Source organism: Hibiscus syriacus, unplaced genomic scaffold, assembly GCF_006381635.1.
Source record: "Hibiscus syriacus cultivar Baekdansim isolate YM2019G1 unplaced genomic scaffold, ASM638163v2 tig00110374_pilon, whole genome shotgun sequence".
Lineage (NCBI taxonomy): Eukaryota > Viridiplantae > Streptophyta > Magnoliopsida > Malvales > Malvaceae > Hibiscus > Hibiscus syriacus.
Window position 1 is genome coordinate 21,442 of NW_024062710.1, and position 20,749 is coordinate 42,190.

Sequence of the window (20,749 nt, forward strand, 5' to 3'; positions counted from 1 at the left end):
TGCTCCCATGTCACTTGCTTGAATGAAGTACATCATTCTATTCTTCCAATAGGCATAGTTAGCTCCATTGAAGAAAGGAGGCTTGTTGACGGGCATCGAATCGAGACCGGAATCGAAGTTTGAAGTGGAGGCCATTGATGACTTTGTAATCGATGTAACTCTTCCCGGATCGACTCAAGAGGCGATTAAACCTTCAAATGAGTTAGGCTCTTATGCCAATTGTTGAGTTAATCGAATGACGAAATTGGCCAAGAGGGGGTGAATTGGCAATAAAAATTTTGTGGAAGCTTTTGCAGAAAATTGAAAATAATTGCACAGCGATTTACAGTGGTTCGACTTTCTCAAACAAAGTCTACGTCCACTACCTTAGCTATCCACACTAAGGATTTTCCAACAAATTCACTAATTTGTTCTTTCTTTTGAGGCCAAAGAGATAACCTTACAATTTCCTCAAGAGTATACCCCAACTCTTGAGAACACTCTTTTCTCAAAGAGAAGATTACAAATTTGCAAACTTACAAGAAAACCTCACAAGGTAAGATGTTTGCACAATTCTAGAACAAAGAAAAGAACACTCAAAGATGAATACAACTGAGCACAAAAAGTGTTCTTGAAAGCAAAATGAATATTGAATGAAAATGGGCTTGAAATGCTCAAACTTGAGGTTTGATGCTTTCTCTTTGATTCTCTCTTGATTCTAGTTGCTTGATGTTTCTTGTTGTTGATCAATGGCTTCTAAGCTTGCTTAAATACACCTTGGATCACTTCTGAACGTTGGGGATAATTAGAGAAGATATTATAGCCGTTTTAGTGTGAAAACATTTAATAAAACAGCTTGGACAGTGGGGGGAATCGGTTCCCTCTCATAGGGAATCGGTTCCCTAAGTGTAAAATTCAAATATTTCGACCGTTGAACAGGGGGGAATCGGTACCCCCTTGGGGGGAATCGGTTCCCTCCGAGCATTCTGGAAATCTCGGAGCCAAACCATTCAGGGGGGAATCGGTTCCTCCTATGGGGGGGGAATCGGTTCCCTCTGAGTAATCTGGAATTTTTTTACTTTGAATTGGTTCGAAATACTTTATAAAATATTTTGAAATTGTTTTATGATTAAAACTTAATTTTACACTTAAGTAAGGATCAAAAATGATTTTTGAAATATTTGGAGTAATGTTTTGATATTCGAATAGTTATATCGAATATACTTAGAAAATCATTTGGAAAATCTTAAAATCCATTTAACTTAATTTGTTATATCGAAATATTAAAATGTTTCAACATAATCCTTAAAAAATTACACCCATCTTCTCTATCTTAAAATCAACTCTTTCTGAGTCATCAAATACTTTAAACTCTTGTGATCCGTATACAATTAGTGACGCTAGATCTTAAGAGCGAACATTACTACAGCCATCTCCAGATCGTGTGTAGGATAATTCTTCTCATGTGGCTTTAATTATCTCGAAGCATAGGCCACCACCTTGCCTTCTTGCATCAACACGTATCCCAAGCCATTATGAGACGCATCACTATATACTACAAAGTTCTTGTCAGACTCGGGTTGAACTAATACTAGAGCTTCTGTCAAAATCTTCTTTAACTTTTCAAAACTCTCCTGGCATTCCTGAGTCCAAGCAAATTTTACTTCCTTTCTCAACAGTTTAGTTAGGGGCAATGCTATGATCGAAAAGTTTTTGACGAACCTTCGATGATAACCAGCTAACCCCATAAAACTTTTAACTTCCGATACATTCTTTCGAACCTTTCATTCCATAATATCTTTAATATTTTGGGGATCCACTCGAACTCCTTCTGCATAAATTACATGTCCAAGGAACGTTACTTCACTAAACCAGAATTCACATTTAGAAAATTTTGCATAAAGCTTCTTATCTTGTAAAATTTGCAATACAATTTTCAAATGTGAATTATGCTCCTCTTCTGACTTTGAATATATTAGAATATCATCAATAAACACCACCGCAAACTGATCCAAATAAGTTTAAAATATTCTATTCATTAGATCCATGAAAGCAGCTGGTACATTCGTAACTCCAAACGGCATCACGATAAACTCATAGTGACCATATCTTGTTCTAAACGCCGTTTTTGAAATGTCTTTCTCTTGAATCTTTAATTGATGATAACCGAACGTAGATCAATTTTTGAGAACACTGAAGCTTCCTTTAATTGATCAAATAAATTATCTATTTGGGGGAGGGGATACTTGTTCTTGATGGTTACTTTATTGAGCTGTCTATAGTCGATGCAAAGACGCATTGATCCATCTTTCTTTTTAACAAATAGAACTGAAGCTCCCCATGGTGAGACACCTGGTCTGATAAAACCTTTATCCAACAATTCTTGTAATTGAATCTTTAATTCTTACAACTCTTTTGGAGCCATTCTGTATGGTACCATTACAATAGGTGAAGTTCCATACATTATTTCAATATGGAATTCCACTTCTCTATCTGGAGGCAAACCTGGTAACTCTGCAGGAAAAACGTCCGAAAACTCTCTGACTATAGGAATTTCGTCAATCCCTTTCTCCTTGGTTCTAACATCCAATACATTAGCAATGAACCCTTGACATCTTTATAACATTAACTTCTTCACTGACATTACTGAAATTACATTTGCCTATGGATTCCATCATTCACTAAATACCACTACATCTACCCCTTCTGGACTTCTCAGCGTTACTCTTTTCAATCTACAATCAACATTAGCGTAATAACGATATAACCAATCCATTCCCAGTATTACTTTAAATTCGTCGAAAGGTAATTCCATCAGATTAGCAGGGAATTCAATTCCCTGAATCCGTATGGGACACCCTCGACTCACCAAATTTATCTGAGCACTGTGCCCTAATTGGTTCGTCACTATCACCTCATTACTAGTAGTTTCTAACGGAATGTTCAATTCTTTCACTAACTTACTAGTAATGTATGAATATGTAGACCCCGTATCAATCAATACCATAACCTATTTATCAAACAATAGAAAGTTACCTATTACAATCTCTGGGTCATCCCGATCCTCATTGGTCTTGAGATTATACACTCGAGCCGTGGAGTGTAACTCTTGTTGAGCAGAGGACTCTGACTGATTTCTTCCTCTGCCTCTACCTCTTCCCCTTTGGCCTGCCGATATAGACCTCTCTAGTTGTGCAAAATCATCAGCTACCCTGGGACAATCCCGAATAAAATGCCCGGTCTCCCCACATCTAAAACAAACTCCAGAAATTATCCTACATATCCCTGAATGATTCTTTCCACAATATGGGCATTGTCTGACTTGACTCTGATTAGCTCTCCCAGCTCTAGATCCCACTGACTGAGTTTGTCTACCTCTCATCGGATTCGATCCTTTAGCGGAGGATGCTACTGACCCTGATCTCCATTGGGGTCGAGAACCAGCATCTTTACCCTTTTTTGATGGTGCAAAACTTGAAGAAGCACCCGTTCTTTTGACTGTCTGAGCTCTGGAATTTTCAAATCTCTCATTTTGAGCTCTTTCCAAAGCTTTGGCGCGATTGACTACCTCTTGAAATGAGGATAGATTCAATACAATCAGCATTTCCTTCAACCGAGGTCGTAACCCCTCTATGAACCATTCACAAGCATCCTTCTCTGTAGGAACAAGCTCGGCAGCAAAGCGGCTCAACTTATTGAATTCACACTCGTACTCATATACAATGTGATTCCATTGCTTCAAATTCATGAACTCATATTTCATATGTCGATCAAATTGATCTCCGATGTACTTATGCTTGAATTCTTCTAAAAACAATGACCAAGTTACTTGATTACTAGACATCCTCAATGTAACATTGGTCCACCAAATCCTTGCTTGCCCTCTTAACAAGAAAATTACTCCATCCAGCTTCTCAGCATCTGAACAATGAAGTCCCTCAAGCATGACTTTCACGTCATTAAGCCAAAGGTCTGCAGTAACAGGACCTTCCTTAGCTTCCCCTCTAAACTCTGGAGATCCTAAACCCTTCAACTCTTTCGCCACATTCATTTTCAGAGTTGAAGTAGTAGAAGGTTGAAAACGCGTCAATAACGCATCTAACGTTCTAAAGAATACATCTTGTTCATTCACAGGCACTCCAGAGGGTATCTGTTCTTCACTATGTCTGGCCAGGGCAGGTGAATTGCTACTTTCAGCGGGTTTATCATCTCCTGCTTCATTTCTAGAACTACCATGTCCGGACATCTATTAAGACACAATAATATCATTCTATTAGCAAAACAACATACTTATTATTCTATCAGATCAGAAGTTTTCACTAATTTGTTGGCATGTATACATCATAAGACTCTCTAGACTTCAATTTATGCCGAGAATCGACTAAACTGTAGCTCTGATACCATTAAATGTAATACCCCTAACCCGTATCCGACCCGAATATGAGTCCGAGGTGTCATATTGACTTTTCAAACTTTGTCACTTAAAGAAAAATAGGGAAATTTTAAACTTTCATTAAAACAAAATACGTTAATTTATATAAAAGAGATCACGAAATACAAAATCGACCAGAGCATTCGTAATTAATAACTTATTACATGCCAACGTTCTTTACACAACCCAAAATACCTACTTTGCCAATTACTTCTGATATGGTCTTTTAGTAGTGATGTTATTCTTGCCACTTCTAGTACTGCTGTTCTTGTTTCCTGGTACCTACGCGTAAATCACTTACACGTTAAGTCATAGACTTAGTGAGGCAATAAATAAACATGTAGCTATAGATTCATGAATATGCATTCTTACCATTCGATCATAACATTTCAATATGCATTTATATATTTCACTATAACCAATACAATCATGTCATGTACGTATGAAACTTATTTTCTTGTATCACTTTCACCTTACTTTATCTTTAAATTGTCCATGTACATTATTTGAGAACAGAGGTATTTGAGTACATTGAGGTTGTGCACTAATACTGTCACCACAGCTCGTATAATTCCCTCAAGGGGCACTGAACATTTATTCAGTATTTGTCCCGAATGACCACTGGATACGTCTCGAAGGACCACTGGATACGTCTCGAAGGACTAATATACCCTCGACTCTTGGCATGCCAACTATACCTATAGCTCTCGTATCATATAACATGGGCTTTAATATGAATACGTTTCTTATTTCATATCTCTTTAATCACTTTTCATGTAAACACATAATCTTTTCCAGTATTTCACATACCTGGATTATATTGTCTGGCAATAATATTCGTTCATTCAATGTCATATGAACATATAATGCATTATGCATGCAATCACTATTACAATAGTATATGTATGCATATACATGGGTATGGAATCATTAATTCAACTATCAGAGATAGACTTATCACAAGTCTTGTCTCTATACACTTTAACTATAAAATGCACTCACCTTAGCTTTACTTTGGTTCGATTCTAATCCTTTGATCATTCCGGAGCAAGCTTACGTTTAGTATCTATATAATCGCACATGGATCTATATCAGTATTATAACTAATATACTCTAATGGTTCACTCCTTAGATTAAGAGAAAAACCAATTATATCTTTCAATGAAGGTATGCATCGATGCACTACTTATGCATCGGTGCATAAAAGACATTCGATGTTTTAATATTAAGATGATGCATCGATGCATTCCTTATGCATCGATGCACTAATTGCATTCGATGTTTCTATTATTAAGAAGTGCATCGATGCACTATTTGTGCATCGGTACACCTTTAATAAATTTATGGGATTTAACCTTGATGCATCGATACACATTGAATGTGCATTGATGCACTCTACCCAGAATTCTCTTTTTGAACCCAAAATCTCATCCATTTTTAGTTAAATCCTTCATGTTTCGTCCGCTTTTATATTCTTAACTCCCGTACACATACTTAAACCAATATATACTCATTTATTTCATCTTAAACCTCAAAATCCTATTCTTCATATGTAATTCAAGAATTACATAAATTTTTCAACATGTTTTAATTCCACTTCTAACACTTTTTATATCTTAACTAGATTGATGACAAGTCAAATTTAACTTTCAATTCTAGTTATGAACTCTATTCCAAGATTTCATTCAAGAACCTCTAATCTTTAATCTCTCCTAACTCCATCATTCTTTGATTTTAAGATAACTTAAGCTTTCCTTAAGCTTAGTTATCATCAAATAATCGAACCCCAATCTTAAACTTAACAAGAAACTCAACAATCAGAAAATTTACCTTTGTTTTGGTTCACACGCACAAGGAAGAAAGAAGAAGAAGAGAACTTTGGAATCCTTTGGTGTTCTCTTCTTTTCCAACCCACGTGTACTCATATATATCCTTTCTTTAACTAATTTTTCCTTGCAATTGACTCTTTTGCCTTTCCATTCCTTCTTCTTTTCAATTCAATCCTACACAATCATTTATATATAAATCTTTATACTATTCATTCATTCTATTTTAATCACCAGAATCTTAAACTTTCCAATTTAGTCACTAACATGGTATTGAGGATGTTACAAAAGTGGTAATGTCTATCACCCTAGATTAGTTACAGATATACAAAAAAGAATTATTGCATCAAATGGAATGTCTGTAACAAGCTTCTCTAGAACGAATGAATTATTTGTGTCACAAAGATGTCGCGACCTTTTCAAGGGATTGAAGCTAACTCGTTAAGAGTAAATCTAAGAGACAGATGGTGTGACTGTGAGTTTTTTTAAGCTCTGAAGTATCCATGCTCTCATGTGATAGCAGTTTGCTCGCATACCCGTCAAGACTATATCCATTTTGTTGATCTCGTATACTTACTATTAGAAGTGTTTAAGGTATACGAATTTTAGTTCCCCCATAGGTAATGAGAAAGATCCTAATAAGGTTCAGAATTAGGTTACGGTTGTACTAGATCCGACTTTATTGAGGGGTCGTGGTCGTCTAAAATCCACTCAAATTCATTGTGATATGGATATTCGAGAAACATCTAGACAAAACAAAAGATGTGGGTATTGTAGAAACCCATGACACAGTAGAAAAACATGTTCACTTCTTTTGTCAACAAGTAATCGTTGATGAGGAACTGATGTAGTTATTGTTTATCAAATAATTGTTCTTGTAATTTAATTCACATTTACTTTAAGTTAATGTCATTTGATAACCACTGATTAATTAAACAAGAAAACGATAAAGAATAACCATTCAAAGTCAAATTATCCATCAATATTGATAAATATAAAGATTTGACATCTATTAGCTTTACAATTTTATTAAGAAAAATGAGATTTGTTTTGACAAAGCTATGGTTTATATGACACATTTTTATTGGTACAACGGAATTCGACGTTGGCGTTATATGTGATTAAAATAAAAGAGATAATAGGTGAGAAACTTAAAAAAATTATACAAGTTTTACTCTAAAAAGATATGACACGTGATATATATTAAAACACGTATTTGTTCACGTATAAGAACGAGTCAATTGAACAATGATAACAAAAATTTGTTGATTTTGAATTATCGAATACAATTATTAAATTTTATCAAACTAATATCAATTCGGTATTTGAATATAATTTTAAATACAAATTTTTTTTAAAAGACAATTGTCTTTGATACTTATATTTACTAATATTGTTATAAAACGATTAAAAACACTAAATGATCATCACCATTCGCTTGAATTAAGTAATAAACAAAATTAACAAAATAAATTAAGTATTAAATAGTAAATAATTAAAAAATTACAATTATTTGTCCAACAAACAATTAAATACAAATATAATAAAATATATGAATCAATCGATGTTTGTGTCTTGAATGTGTTTCACAGGACAGTGGATGTCTGTCTCGAGGAGGATTTCTTCGTATAACTTGTTCTTACTCCTCACTGTCGTCGTCATCATCATCACCACCATCATCATCATCGTCGTTGTTGTAGTCATCAGGAGCAGATACATTTTGTTGATGAGGAACTGATGATGATGTAGCACATCCATAGAATAAGGACCCTGGAGGTGTATGACTGACTATCCCACCGCTCATAGAAAACTGGGAAAACTGAGAAAACATAGACATCGATGAGTGAGAAAACTGTACAGGAGGTATAAGTACGACGATCATCGGTGGTAAGGTTGAACTCGCAAAATAACTAGTATATGAACCCCAAGTCATATATGCAAACATAGAACCATAATATCCTCCAGGATGGGTAATATAACTCTGTGGCAATGGCGACATCTGGTATGGGAACGGCGGTGGTGACATCTGATATAGTTGCGGACCCATATAAACTGGCTGCGGGATGTACATCGTTGCAGATGGTGCCTGCTGCGAAGGTTCCGGTGCTGCAGCTGACGACAAACCGGAAGCACCTGTTCTCCGTTAACAAGTCAGGGATGATAGGGTTGTGACAGTACATGTCTCTATCGACGTCGATGAATTCTCTGTCCTCATGCATCCTCAGAAAGCAGGAACAGTTTCCCGTTAGTGTTGAACCACTCGTAATAATCATCTACAACCTCAAATGGTCTACATAAATGGGTTCTCTATGGGAATGCGCCGACGTCGATCCTCTCATATCATGACCCACTCATAATGCTTCAGCAGTCAATCCATATTTTTTACTGCGTCGATCGGTGTTATGCAACTCGTCGAGATATTGAGGTGCTTCCAAAATTGATTGTACAAAACCAAATTACCGGAGCATGCAATCAGTGGGGTGCCATTTGACAATCGCATAACATATTAGAGGGATCACCGCCATATAAACATCTAATAGGCCCCTTAACTCATGTGGGATGCAAATCCTCATATCATCATTACAGTAAGGAGCACATTCAAACTAAAACAAATATATATAATTCTTATCAAAATAATAATCTAATTATATAACGATAATACAAAATAGATTTTCAAACATTTAAATACATACTCTGTGTCAGCCTTCTGATCAATTAGTAGTCTCATTAATTATAATTCATCAGGTAGATCCCAATGATTTTTCCTATTAATAGACCACCTATTCAAGGAAATAATTTTTATTATATACTAGATAAAATGATTAATATACGAAATCAGTATTGTAATTACCTCAATAATAGCGGGAATACGAACGGGTTCTTCACAACAGGACATAAAAAGGGCATGCGATACCATGCCAAGACTGCAGCAGAAGGAGACATCCGCCGATAACATTTTTCCTATAGTCAGTAGCTCGACATATTTCCCTATACATGAATGCCAAAATTATCGAGCCCTAACTCAGTGTTCCAGCCAGATGAAAATCGACGAGATACCGCAACCACATACAATAAACTTGGTTGCACGATTTGTCTGGCATCAGCATCCCTCCTATCAGCTGTAATATGCATGCTCGTGCATACTTTTTTACCTGATCCTCCGAGGCGTCCTCACTCAAATTCTTAAAATTTACATCCAACCAATTTAACGGAATCTGACCACCATTAAATTTGAAGAGACACCTCTTAGATATTTTTTGGCACAATGAATTCCAGTTACTGTGCGCCACCCTTGAAAGCACATCTCCATCTACCGGAAGCCCCAAGTGCATAGAAACATCCTCAAGCGTAATCGTGCACTCTCCGCACGGAAGATGGAATGTGTTTGTCTTCGGTCTCCACCGCTCGACTAATGCAAAAATCTTTGGTTCTATCTTACAGTGACTTTCATAACTAGCTACGTAACCGAGTTCAACCTCGACTAAATACGACCAGACACTGGTTGGTATCTCTAACTTAAGGTTGCGGATAAAATGATCTAATATACGGTCGTTCTCCTAAAATTATTAATAATTACAAAAATTAATATATAAACTAATAATAAAAAATTAAATAAATAAATTATTACTAATAATTTAAATTAAAATAGAATTTAAAAATGTTATAGTATCAACAAAATGTCTCGAGATATGATTTGCATCCAAACAAATTAGACCACCTTCTATTTTATAACTGTAAAAAAATATAAAATAATTTAATAAAATACTAAAATATTAATTTAATGGAATATAATATAATATATTATTATCTTTTAAATAAAATTTGATCGGGGTTTAGCTTTAAGACTGTTTGGTTTTTGATATGGTTTGAGAGGATTTGGTATGGTGGAAATAGTTGAGAGGGGATATTTATAGATGGAGATGACGTTTAAGCGGATAGGTGGGATTTAATTATGAAATGCGCGGTTCATGAGTCGCGTCTTTCTGGCGCATGTGTCAGTTGACAGAAAGGCGCAACCCATGTATCACGCCTTAAGTTAATGTGACTCTAGCTGGCGTAAGTCGTGGTTCATGAGCTGCGTCTTTTAACACGTGACGTTACATTAATATAAGTTGCAGTTCATGAGTCGCGTCTTTCTGTAAAATGTGGTAGATCCGTAATATTTTTTTTAATAAAATCTAATACGTAAATAAAAATAATAATAATTTTCCGATAAATACGCCCTATTTGTCCACGTATCTTGATTATTATCTTCGAACTTTGAACCATCGACTTTTTAAAGTTAGAGTTGAGATGGGATCAGACAAGAAAGACTTCATGCGTAACCAGTGATGCATTGCTCGGGGAAATAACAAAAGGGAAAAGGTTGGTGTGTTGTCGGATTGCCACTAAAACAGTCCCGGCAACAGGTTAACAACTCCTCACTCTGTCGGCAAGCGACTTTGGCGTCACACGTGTCGCATTGGAAAGCGATCAACCCTCTATCTTGTTCATAGGAGATAAGCCAGAGTCACGGTTCAGTCAGGTGTAAGCTCTGAAGACAAGTGGGCCCATCTGGGTGGGCGGGGGCGGGTGGATTTACAGGTCTGGTTGGCAACAGTAGATTTAGATATTATCATCAGTTTCGACAATAGACTGACACGTGTAATATCACGTCACTTGCTGCCAAAATCGGCAGCATCGAATCCGTGTTATATAAAAATGCTTTCTAGTATTAATATACGACTAAAAAAAATGTTATTAATTTTATTATTATTTAAATAATAAAACTAGTAAAAAATAATTAAAAATATTATTATTTTTATTGATTTTTTATTATTGGATGTTTTATTAGATTTGATAAAGTGTTATCGGTTTTGTTATTTTTTTATCGATTTTATTATTATTAGATATTTTTATCAGAAATATTAAAAAAATTAATGGTTTAGGTAAAAATAATAATATTTTAAATATTATTTTATCAATTTTATTATTTAAATAATAATAAAAATAATAAAATCTTATTTTAATCTTATATTAAGATGTGACACTCCCTTTTTCTATCGAGTGCCCAAGTGTACAAATAAAAAGGCGTTATTATTTTAAAAAAACCTCTAAAAATATATTTATGAAAAAGTAATCTCTAAACCGTATTAATTGAAAAAAAAAAGATATTCTCGAATTGTCTATGTAAGATAATTTTGTGTTTTTGTGAAAAGTGAGGTTAAACGTTTTGTTCTAAAAAAATTAATGTTGTGTATTTATTATTGTTTCTATTAAAAATAAATATATTTATTTAAAAAGTTAATGAATCTCGAGTCTAATAAAATACAAATTTTAGAATTGGAGAAATTGATATTCCCATATCTTCAAATTTGCTCCAACACCTCTCCCGCACAAGTAGATATCTCTTGTATTCATGTCTGGTTCTTTTCAGCGTTATTAAATTGGTACGGGGAGAATATTATTTTGTTGGTTTTCACTCAACATAAGAAAAAGATAACCTTCTAATTTGATTTTTTTCTATTCTTTTTTAAACTTTAATAATTGAATGACTATTTATACAGTTATTATTATATAAGAATCCAAATCAAATACTTCCGTATATTTTGAAGATGTACCATTATGATTATACAACAGATAAATACAAAGATAATAACATATAGGACCGTCGCCACAGTTAAAATTAATTAATACATTAAAACTCACAAACAACTAAAATGAATATAAATAAATAAATAAATATAGTGGAGGACACAGTATTGTGCACGATGAATCATAAATTTGGCGTTGAAAGTTCGTGACTCAAAATTTGCCAACACTGAACACCTATTCACATATTTAATTATCAAGCAATAGTTTCTTTAAAATAACGTATTATTTTAAATATTTGATGAATTCAAATAAATAATATTTTCTAAAGTAAATTACTTGTTTAATAATTAAACAATTAATTTTGATCAATTTTAATGCCTAAACTTCTAATTTTTTTTAAATCATACATAATATTTAATTTTTATTATATTTTAGTATCTGTCATTAAAAATTTAACCAACGAGTTTGCACGGCATAGTTCCCACATATGAATGACCAATCAGAATGATGGACCATGAAAGAATGATAAGTTGACCAACATAGATTAGTTTCAGGCTCACCAGATGGTTGACGACATAGATTGAAGGATGAAGAAGTTAAGAAATCTATAAATGATTTAAGGAAATTGAGGTATTTTCCGGTAAATCGGATGCTAACATACATTCAAGTAGCAAAAAATGTACGCAATGAAAATTTTGGATTTCATTGACCGACAGATGCGATGGTTGACGATTGTAGATACCACGAATGATGAGCCCATCTATTATATTTTTAATGACAGATACTAAAATAAAATAAAATTAAACTTTAGGTATGATTTAAAAAAAATTAAAAAATTAAGTATTAAGACAATCCAAAACTAATAATTGAGATGCTAAAAGCGTAATTTACCCTAGTTTCTAAAAACAAACACGTTGCAAAAGGAGAACCCACAACTCGTTTGGGATGCGAAAGGGTATGAAAGTAATTTGAGTTGTTGGCAAGGATAATCTTCAATAATGAAGAGAAAATTTTCTTTCTAGAGCCACTGAAGAAAGTGAAACCCGCCTTAATTTGCCTATAAGTAGGAACCAAAATCATGAAAAATATTTACTCACAAATTCATAGCGATCAAGTAATCAAAGTAATAAAGAAAAGAAAACCAAGCTCCAACAATGTCGGGAATCATGCACAAGATGGGTGAGACCCTCCACAAGGGAGGTGCCAAGAAAGAGGAAGAGAAGCACCAGGGAGAAGGTGACTATGATGGCGGCCAAGCCTACGCATATGGCGGCGGCGAGCACAAGGGGGAAGGACATTATGACACGGGCATGAACGGAACAGAATACAAAGGAGAGACCGGTCTTGGCCATGGTTATGACACGGGCATGACCGGTGGTACAGCCATGACCGGAACAGAATACAGGGGAGAGGCCGGTCATGGCCACAAGGGGGAAGGACATTATGATACGGGCATGACCGGAACAGAATACAAAGGAGATACTGGTCTTGGCCATGGTTATGGCACGGGCATGACAGGTGGTACAGCCATGACCGGAACAGAATACAGGGGAGAGACCGGTCATGGCCATGGCTATGGCACGGGCATGACTGGGGACACGTACATGGGAGAGGCTGGTCAGGGCCATGCCTATGGCGAGCAGCACAAAGAAGGCTTAATGGATAAGATCAAGGGCAAGATCCATGGCGACGGAACTACGGAACATGGTCAAGAGGGCGAGATGAAGAAGATGGAGAAGAAGAAGCATGAAGGTGGTCATGACAGCTACAGCGACAGTTATTAGACCTTCACTCCCTTGTAGTATCGGGTAATTATTTTTTAACCTTATACATAAACCTTTAAAAGAGTAGGAAAATACTAATTTTTTTTATAGAATTTTGAAATTTTATCTTCATAATACGTAGGACATTTCCTTGATCTAGTAAATGTAAGAAGAGAAAATAATATAGAAAATATTATAATATAATTCCGTGAATTTATATAAATTCAAAATTTTGCATTATTTACAAATATATTTGTATGTAATTACATAAAAGTGCAAATTCTTATAATTGCATATTCTCATAGAACTTTATTATTTTTTGTGTTGCAGGTGCAAGAGATGAATCTATGGTTTGTCATATGCTTTACTTTATGAAGAAAAAAACATATTTGTATAATAGTAATGTTGTGTGATGTATTTTGGCATACTATGAACGAAATATGATATGAGAATAAATTTTTACTTTATATAATGTTCCAAATGTTGTATCTATATATTGCATAGATATGATTGCCAGTTTTTTTCCTTTGAGAAGATGATTAAATAAATTAGAATATAAAACCTTTTTAAACAACAGAATCATATATGTATACACACGTAAAAATAAGTCCATAAAACAATATGATTATATATACACTAAAGTTAATTCTTAAGTCATGATAAACTATTTTATGAACACGAACCATTATATTATTCGTAATTTTAATGAGTAATAATCAGGGCCGTTGTTAGGTTGTCGGAGTCCTATATAAATTTTTATAAATGTCCTTATTTTTTAGATATATTCGATTTCGAGATAATAATAGTGATGTTTTTATAAATATCGCAATAGATCCATCTATAATAGCGGTTTTTAGTAAAAGTCGCAACACTGGTGACGTGTTTTTGGAAAACGCCGTACTAAATTCATCTATAGTGATATTTATTGAAAAAACGTCATTATAGATATATTTTTAGGAGAATGATCGTGTATTAGATCCTTTTATTAGGAATCTTAAGTTAGTGATATTCAGCCGTGTCTTGTTGTATTTAGTAGAGGCTGGATTCGGTTATATAGGTAGATATCAGGGTCACTGCAAGATAGAGCTAGACCTAATTTCTATCTTAGTAGAGTGGTGGAGGCCGGAGACCCACACATTTCATCTTCCATGCGGAGAGTGCACGATCACGCTTGAGGATGTTTCTATGCACCTGGGGCTTTCGGTGGATGGAGATGTGATATCGGTGATAGCTTCCGATTCTTGGACTGCTTTGTGTCGGGATAGTCTAGGACGTGTTCCAGAAAATTTTATCGGAGGTAGGATACCGTTAAATTGGTTAGATGCTAATTTTCGGGAGTTGAGCGCAGACACCTCTGAGGATGAGATTAAGATGTATGCACGGGCATGCATACTGCAGCTGATAGGAGGGTTGCTGATGCCAGACAAATCGCACAACCTAGTTTACTACATGTTGTGACATCTTAGCGACTTTCGTCTTGCCGGATCATTCAGTTGGGGCTAGGCAGTTTTGGTTTTCTTGTACAGGGAGATGTGTGGAGCCACCGACTACAGGCGTAATGCTATCGGCGGATGTCTCCTGCTGCTGCAGTCTCCTGCTGCTGCAGTCTTGGGCATGGTATCGATTGCCCTTTTTATGTCCCGTTGTGAAGAACCCATTCGTATTTTCACCACTTCTGAGGTAATTATAAAATTGATTTTGTATATTAATAATTTTATACAGCGTATAACAAATTTTTTTCCTTGAATAGGTGGTCTACTGATAGGAAAAATCATCAGGAGCTACCTGATGATTTAGAAAAGATTAGGGTGCTAATCGATCAGAAGGCTGGCACACATGTATGAATTTTAATGTTTAAAAATTGATTTTAGATTAACTTGTTCAGTCAGCCCATAGTGAGAGTTTAATAATTGACCCCGAACAGCACACACTTGAACAAAATGTGCATACATCTCAATAGCGGCGTCTTAATAATTACTTTGAGCTTCAACCATCATTTCAACATCATCATTGTTCGAAAGTTCGAACGCTGTTTAAGTTAATGGCAACAATGATGTTGGAAATCTATACTGCAACGACGACACTCTTCTACTACTTCCAACATGAATCTTCCTCGAAATCTTCGTTATCAGCTCCTCAAGAGTTATGTTTCTCTTGAATGATATTTTAACACGCTCATTTGATACGAAAACAATGTCGGTTTCATCTTCTCGAATTTCACCATCATTATAAACAATAGCTGAAAGTAGCGTCATTATTTGAGTTTAAAAGTGCGACACTATTATATTTGCAAAATAAATAAATGAAACAAACCTGATTTAATAAATTATATATGAACGAACATATAACACAATAAAATTTTTACACATTAACGTAAATAAATTAAATAATATAATTTAATATTATTACTTACACCGCAAAACTATTTCGACGTATGCTCCCGCTTTCTAATTTTACAAACACAAATTAATTAAAAATAATTAGTATAATATTTTTCAAATAATCATAATAAACAATAAATATAATAAAAAATTATAACAAAATTACCATATAACGAAAAATCGTACGAACTTCTAAATAAAATATGAGAAGATTGCCAGAATTATTGACTCGTTAACAAAATTGTTGTATTAATTTATAAGTTGAGAGGAGAGATGTGAGAAATTAACCGGCGGAGAATGGTATTTATAGCGAGGAAAGTTATACAAAACGCGGTACCTGCCCCGCGCTATATAAAATTATGTCAGGAGTAAAGGTATGTCGCGGTACATACCCCGTGCTATATAAAATTATGCAGTAAAGGTATAGTGCGATACATGATCCGCGCTATACCCCTACGTGGCGTATAGCGCGCTGCAGGGGCCGCGCTATACCCCTACGTGGCGTATAGCGCGCTGCAGGGGCCGCGCTATACCCACGTGACGCCAGCTCACCGTATAAAGCGGTGCAGGGGGCGCGCTATACCCCACGTGGCGCCAAATCATCTTATAGCACGGTGCAGGGGGCACGCTTTACTGCTAAGGGTGTTAGATCGAAAAATATAATATAACCGATGTTAGATCGATAATATTACCAGTCACCGGTGATATATCGGAAAAATCGCCATCATATATATATATATATATATATTCATATAATTGAACCACATTCTAACCAAATTTGTAAACAGAGTTCTTGTCCCTTTTAGTGCCCTCCAATAAAATGTTGGCATCTAGATTACACTAATTATATGTCAATCGTTAAAAAAAGTCAACGTTAGTTCACGGTTACTTTTAAAAGGGGCATCTTCAGCGAACCTTTTATAAATTCACCATTAAATTTATAATTAAAAACCCAATAAATAGTCATCAAACTTTTAAGACAATGTTATTTCAGATTAATTTTATTTGACGTGGCACGTTTCTGCTCTTCTTTTTCTTCTTCTACTTCTACCACCCTTTCTCTCGGTGCTGTTGGTGGAGATGAGAGTAACATCCTCCAAGAAAATAGAATAGTAGTGCAAGACTTCGACAATAATATGCTAAAATGGCGGGGTATTGTGGAGGATGAGGCTTTTTGGCTACATTGACAGTAGTTTCTGACGACGAGGTTGGTCTAGCCGGGAAAGCTGAGAGCTTCTTGCTTATGGGGGTTTTCACATGTTCATCGGTGACTACCATATTGACCTTTGTAAGCTCAAAAGATCCAAACTTTTTCATGAAATCCAGGTGGGAAGACAGTAGTGAAGAGGAAGGCAAAATTGGAGGAGCAATATGGAATAAGTGGAGTTTGTGTTTTGAAAGAAATCTAACACGAGACATTCATAGCCAAACCATCACTAAAAAGAGCAGAGTTTTGCATCAAACATTTGGACGAGACAGCGGCTGAAACTTTGATATCTTTCTCTAGACCCCACCTTGTAAGAGAGTGATAAATGTTCTTCATTGATGGTAATAAAAAAACCCAAACTTCTTCATCAATCTGACAGAAAAAAGTTTCACCCACAAGAATGGTAGTGATTTTGGTAGCAGGAAAGTGAGCTAGAACATAGAGCCTGAACCAACTTTCAGCCTTCGAAACATTGCTAGACCTCTCTGAGGATATTACCATTCACATGAACAGCTAAAGGAAGATCATCGTGAGAATGCATGAATAACTTCTGCACTTGTTTCTTAAAGCTAAAGGAAGAAACAACTACTTGAAAGAATCTTAAAATGTTGAAAAACAACCATGTTTAGCATATTTTTGTTGAAGTCTTACACTGTTATTCTATTGTCTCAGAGGATGTTACTCGGATTCCCACGACAGCGCCCGGAGAAAGGGTGGAAGAAGAAGAAGGGTTGACGTTAGGAGTGTTAAAAGATATTCGACTCGAATAACTCGACTTACAGATCCGATAAAAAATCCTGGTAATTTTTTTTAAATTTCAAGTTTCGGGTCGGATACCCGACCTGATATTTCCCGAGTCTAGACCGGGTCACAAAATTAGATTTTTCCGGGTTAGGGGCATAAAAACCGTCAATGATGATTGATAGAGATTTTAAGGCCATTAATTAGGTGATGAGGTGCATGCAAAGTTAGCAGATTTTAAGGCCATTAATTAGGTGATGAGGCCGTTAATTTGTGTTTCATTGATAGTTGCTAATTTGGGTTTTTATTTTTTGAATGAGGTCTATTTCATTTATAGTACAGTTTATATGAATTTATATTATGGATTATTGATTTTTTTTTTTATTTCGAATTTTTAAATTCTATGTTTGGATGTTGGATTATGTAATTCGAGCACTTAAATTTGTGTTTGTTTTTTAATTAATAATTTGAAAATTGAAAAAAAGGTACCCGATTACTCAAATTACGGGTACCCGTAACATCCGGGTCGGGACACGGGCGGGGAAATCAAATGCCCGAAGACCCGGGTACCTTATTGGAAACGAACTAAAAGTTTGTTAACTATATTGTAAGTTTTAAAAGTTGAGTGACCAAAATATAAGAGTCCTAAAACTTCGGTAACTATTTATGTAGTTTACCCTTGAAAATATATTAGGAAGGCAGTTAATAAACTTAGCTTAAAAGATATAAATCTTCTTTGACTAGAACTATGTGAATTTTTCATGAGAGTGGAAAAGACGTCATTGTTTTTTCTCTCCAATAAAAGCTCTAATGACAGTAATCTGCTCAATATGGCCATTACTTGCTCCATATGCAGGACCATTAAGTTGATTTGAGCCATTACAGAAACTGTCGTTTGACTCAAGTAGTCATTTTGGTTGTCTCTACTTTTTTGTGGTTTGTTTTTCCTGTTTGTATTGGAGACATGTTCAATGATAAGCCAACACAAACAGGAAAAACAAACCACAAAAAATGGGATATGTTCATGGTGTTGGGATTTATTGGAAGAATATTCCATGACAATATCATTGAAGCTACTGAATATTTCAACTACGACTATTGCATTGTTTCATTGTTTCATTGTTTATGGTTTTGGAGAAAACGAGAGTTTGAAAATGGTCCCAAGCAACTATTAAACTTCAGTGATGGTATGTTTTCGGAACTCTTCATTGATAAAAAAATATATGGTCTTCAGCAAAAGGTGTTAGCATATTATTCATTTCCTTTTTTGAAATTAACAGTGGCTTAATATTGAATTTATAATAAAATTAGTATAGAAACTTGAATAAATCGACTTGAATTTCTTAAATTTGACTCGACTAGAAAACTTTTGAAGTTAAGTTTTAGTTGTAAAATACAACTTGTCAACTCAATTTTTTTTACTTGACTCGATCTAATGCTCACCCCTACTTACACCGCTTACTTGTGACTCAATCTAAAAAATGGGAAAAGATTTTTTTGGTATTGCTCTCTGTAAAAAGAAGGGGAAAGATCCCTACAAAATCTGTTTGTTTGGGTTTATAAAACCCATCTTTGGGGTTACAATAGTAAAAATTAAAAAAAAGTCTTCTCAGTTTTCTTCATTGTTTTTGTGTATGTATCGACGAGGAGGCTCGAATCCAATGGGACCAATTGATTGAGGTTGTCGAGCGTTAGGGGTGACACCAGTGCCGGATGCATTAAGCCTCCATAGGGGCCAAGTACATCCTATTATTTTGGGAAATTGATTAGATTTAGTTTAATGTGTTAAGGAAAAAAGAAAAAAAAAATACAATTTTTGCATACTATTATTTTTAAAAAAAGAAAATTAAAATTTTGGACTCTCATTCTTAAATTTCTGGATCTGCCATGTGGATGCTGGAGAGGAGAACCTAATGGGACCACTGTTGGGTACGCTTGAGCATTCGATCAAGTCAAATTAAAAAAAAATTGTGTTATTCAAATTAACGAGTCGTATTTTATAACTTGAACTTAATTTGAAATTTTTTCTAGTCAAATTATTCAAGTTTATATACTAATTTTATTATAATTTTTTTTATATTATTATGGTTTCGTTGCTCATGTAGAATAGTAGAAAAAAAATCTCCATATAAGACTCTAGTCATATTATTTTCCAATCTATGGCATTGCTACAGTAGCAGAGAGGAGGATGCCAAGAACACGATGCGACTTTAATTTCTTTGGTGGAAGACATAGTAATCATGCGTTTCCAATTTTGTCAAAGGTAAAAACTCATAGTTATCTTGAAGTCTTTAAGTCAAGAATTCATGCAGTCTTGAAGTCTTCATGCATTCTTGGAGTATTTTAAAGTACAATATCATTTGGCCGAAATAATGTTAGAGGTGGATTACATTTAAAGGCATTATTTCAACCATTTTCCTGAATGAGGCTACTTTTGGGTAGGGTTGAGCATTCAATCGAGTCGAGTTAAAAAAATTTAAGTTATTCGAGTTGATGAGTCGTACTTTACAACTTGAACTTAACTTAAAATTTTTTCGAGTCGAGTTATTCGAGTTTATATACTAATTTTATTACAATTATTTATATTATTATGACAAAGTTTTGTTTCAATTTGTTTTTTTGTCTTTTTTAACCATTATATATATATATATATATCACATTATAATGTTTTTAATATATCAAATATAATATAAAATTATAAAATATATTCATAATATTATATTTTAAAGGAAGTATTTTAAGGATAAAATATCGATGAGAAGAAAGAATCTGCAAATAATTATAGTCAAATACCAAATTGAGTAAAAATGAAAAGTAAAAATTAAAGTTATATAGGCATTCTATTG

The 20,749-nt window shown here is 34.5% G+C and overlaps 1 protein-coding gene across 1 annotated transcript; it reads left to right on the forward strand.

Annotated features, from left to right (window-relative positions):
• Nucleotides 1–12,888: 12,888 nt before the first annotated feature.
• LOC120121506 (protein SRC1-like) lies at nucleotides 12,889–13,950 on the forward strand. The gene is made up of 3 exons (XM_039140850.1): nucleotides 12,889–13,062; nucleotides 13,375–13,619; nucleotides 13,905–13,950. The coding sequence occupies exons 1-2, from the start codon at nucleotides 12,966–12,968 to the stop codon at nucleotides 13,593–13,595; spliced, it is 318 nt and encodes a 105-aa protein (XP_038996781.1). The 5' UTR covers nucleotides 12,889–12,965; the 3' UTR covers nucleotides 13,596–13,619; nucleotides 13,905–13,950.
• Nucleotides 13,951–20,749: the final 6,799 nt, after the last annotated feature.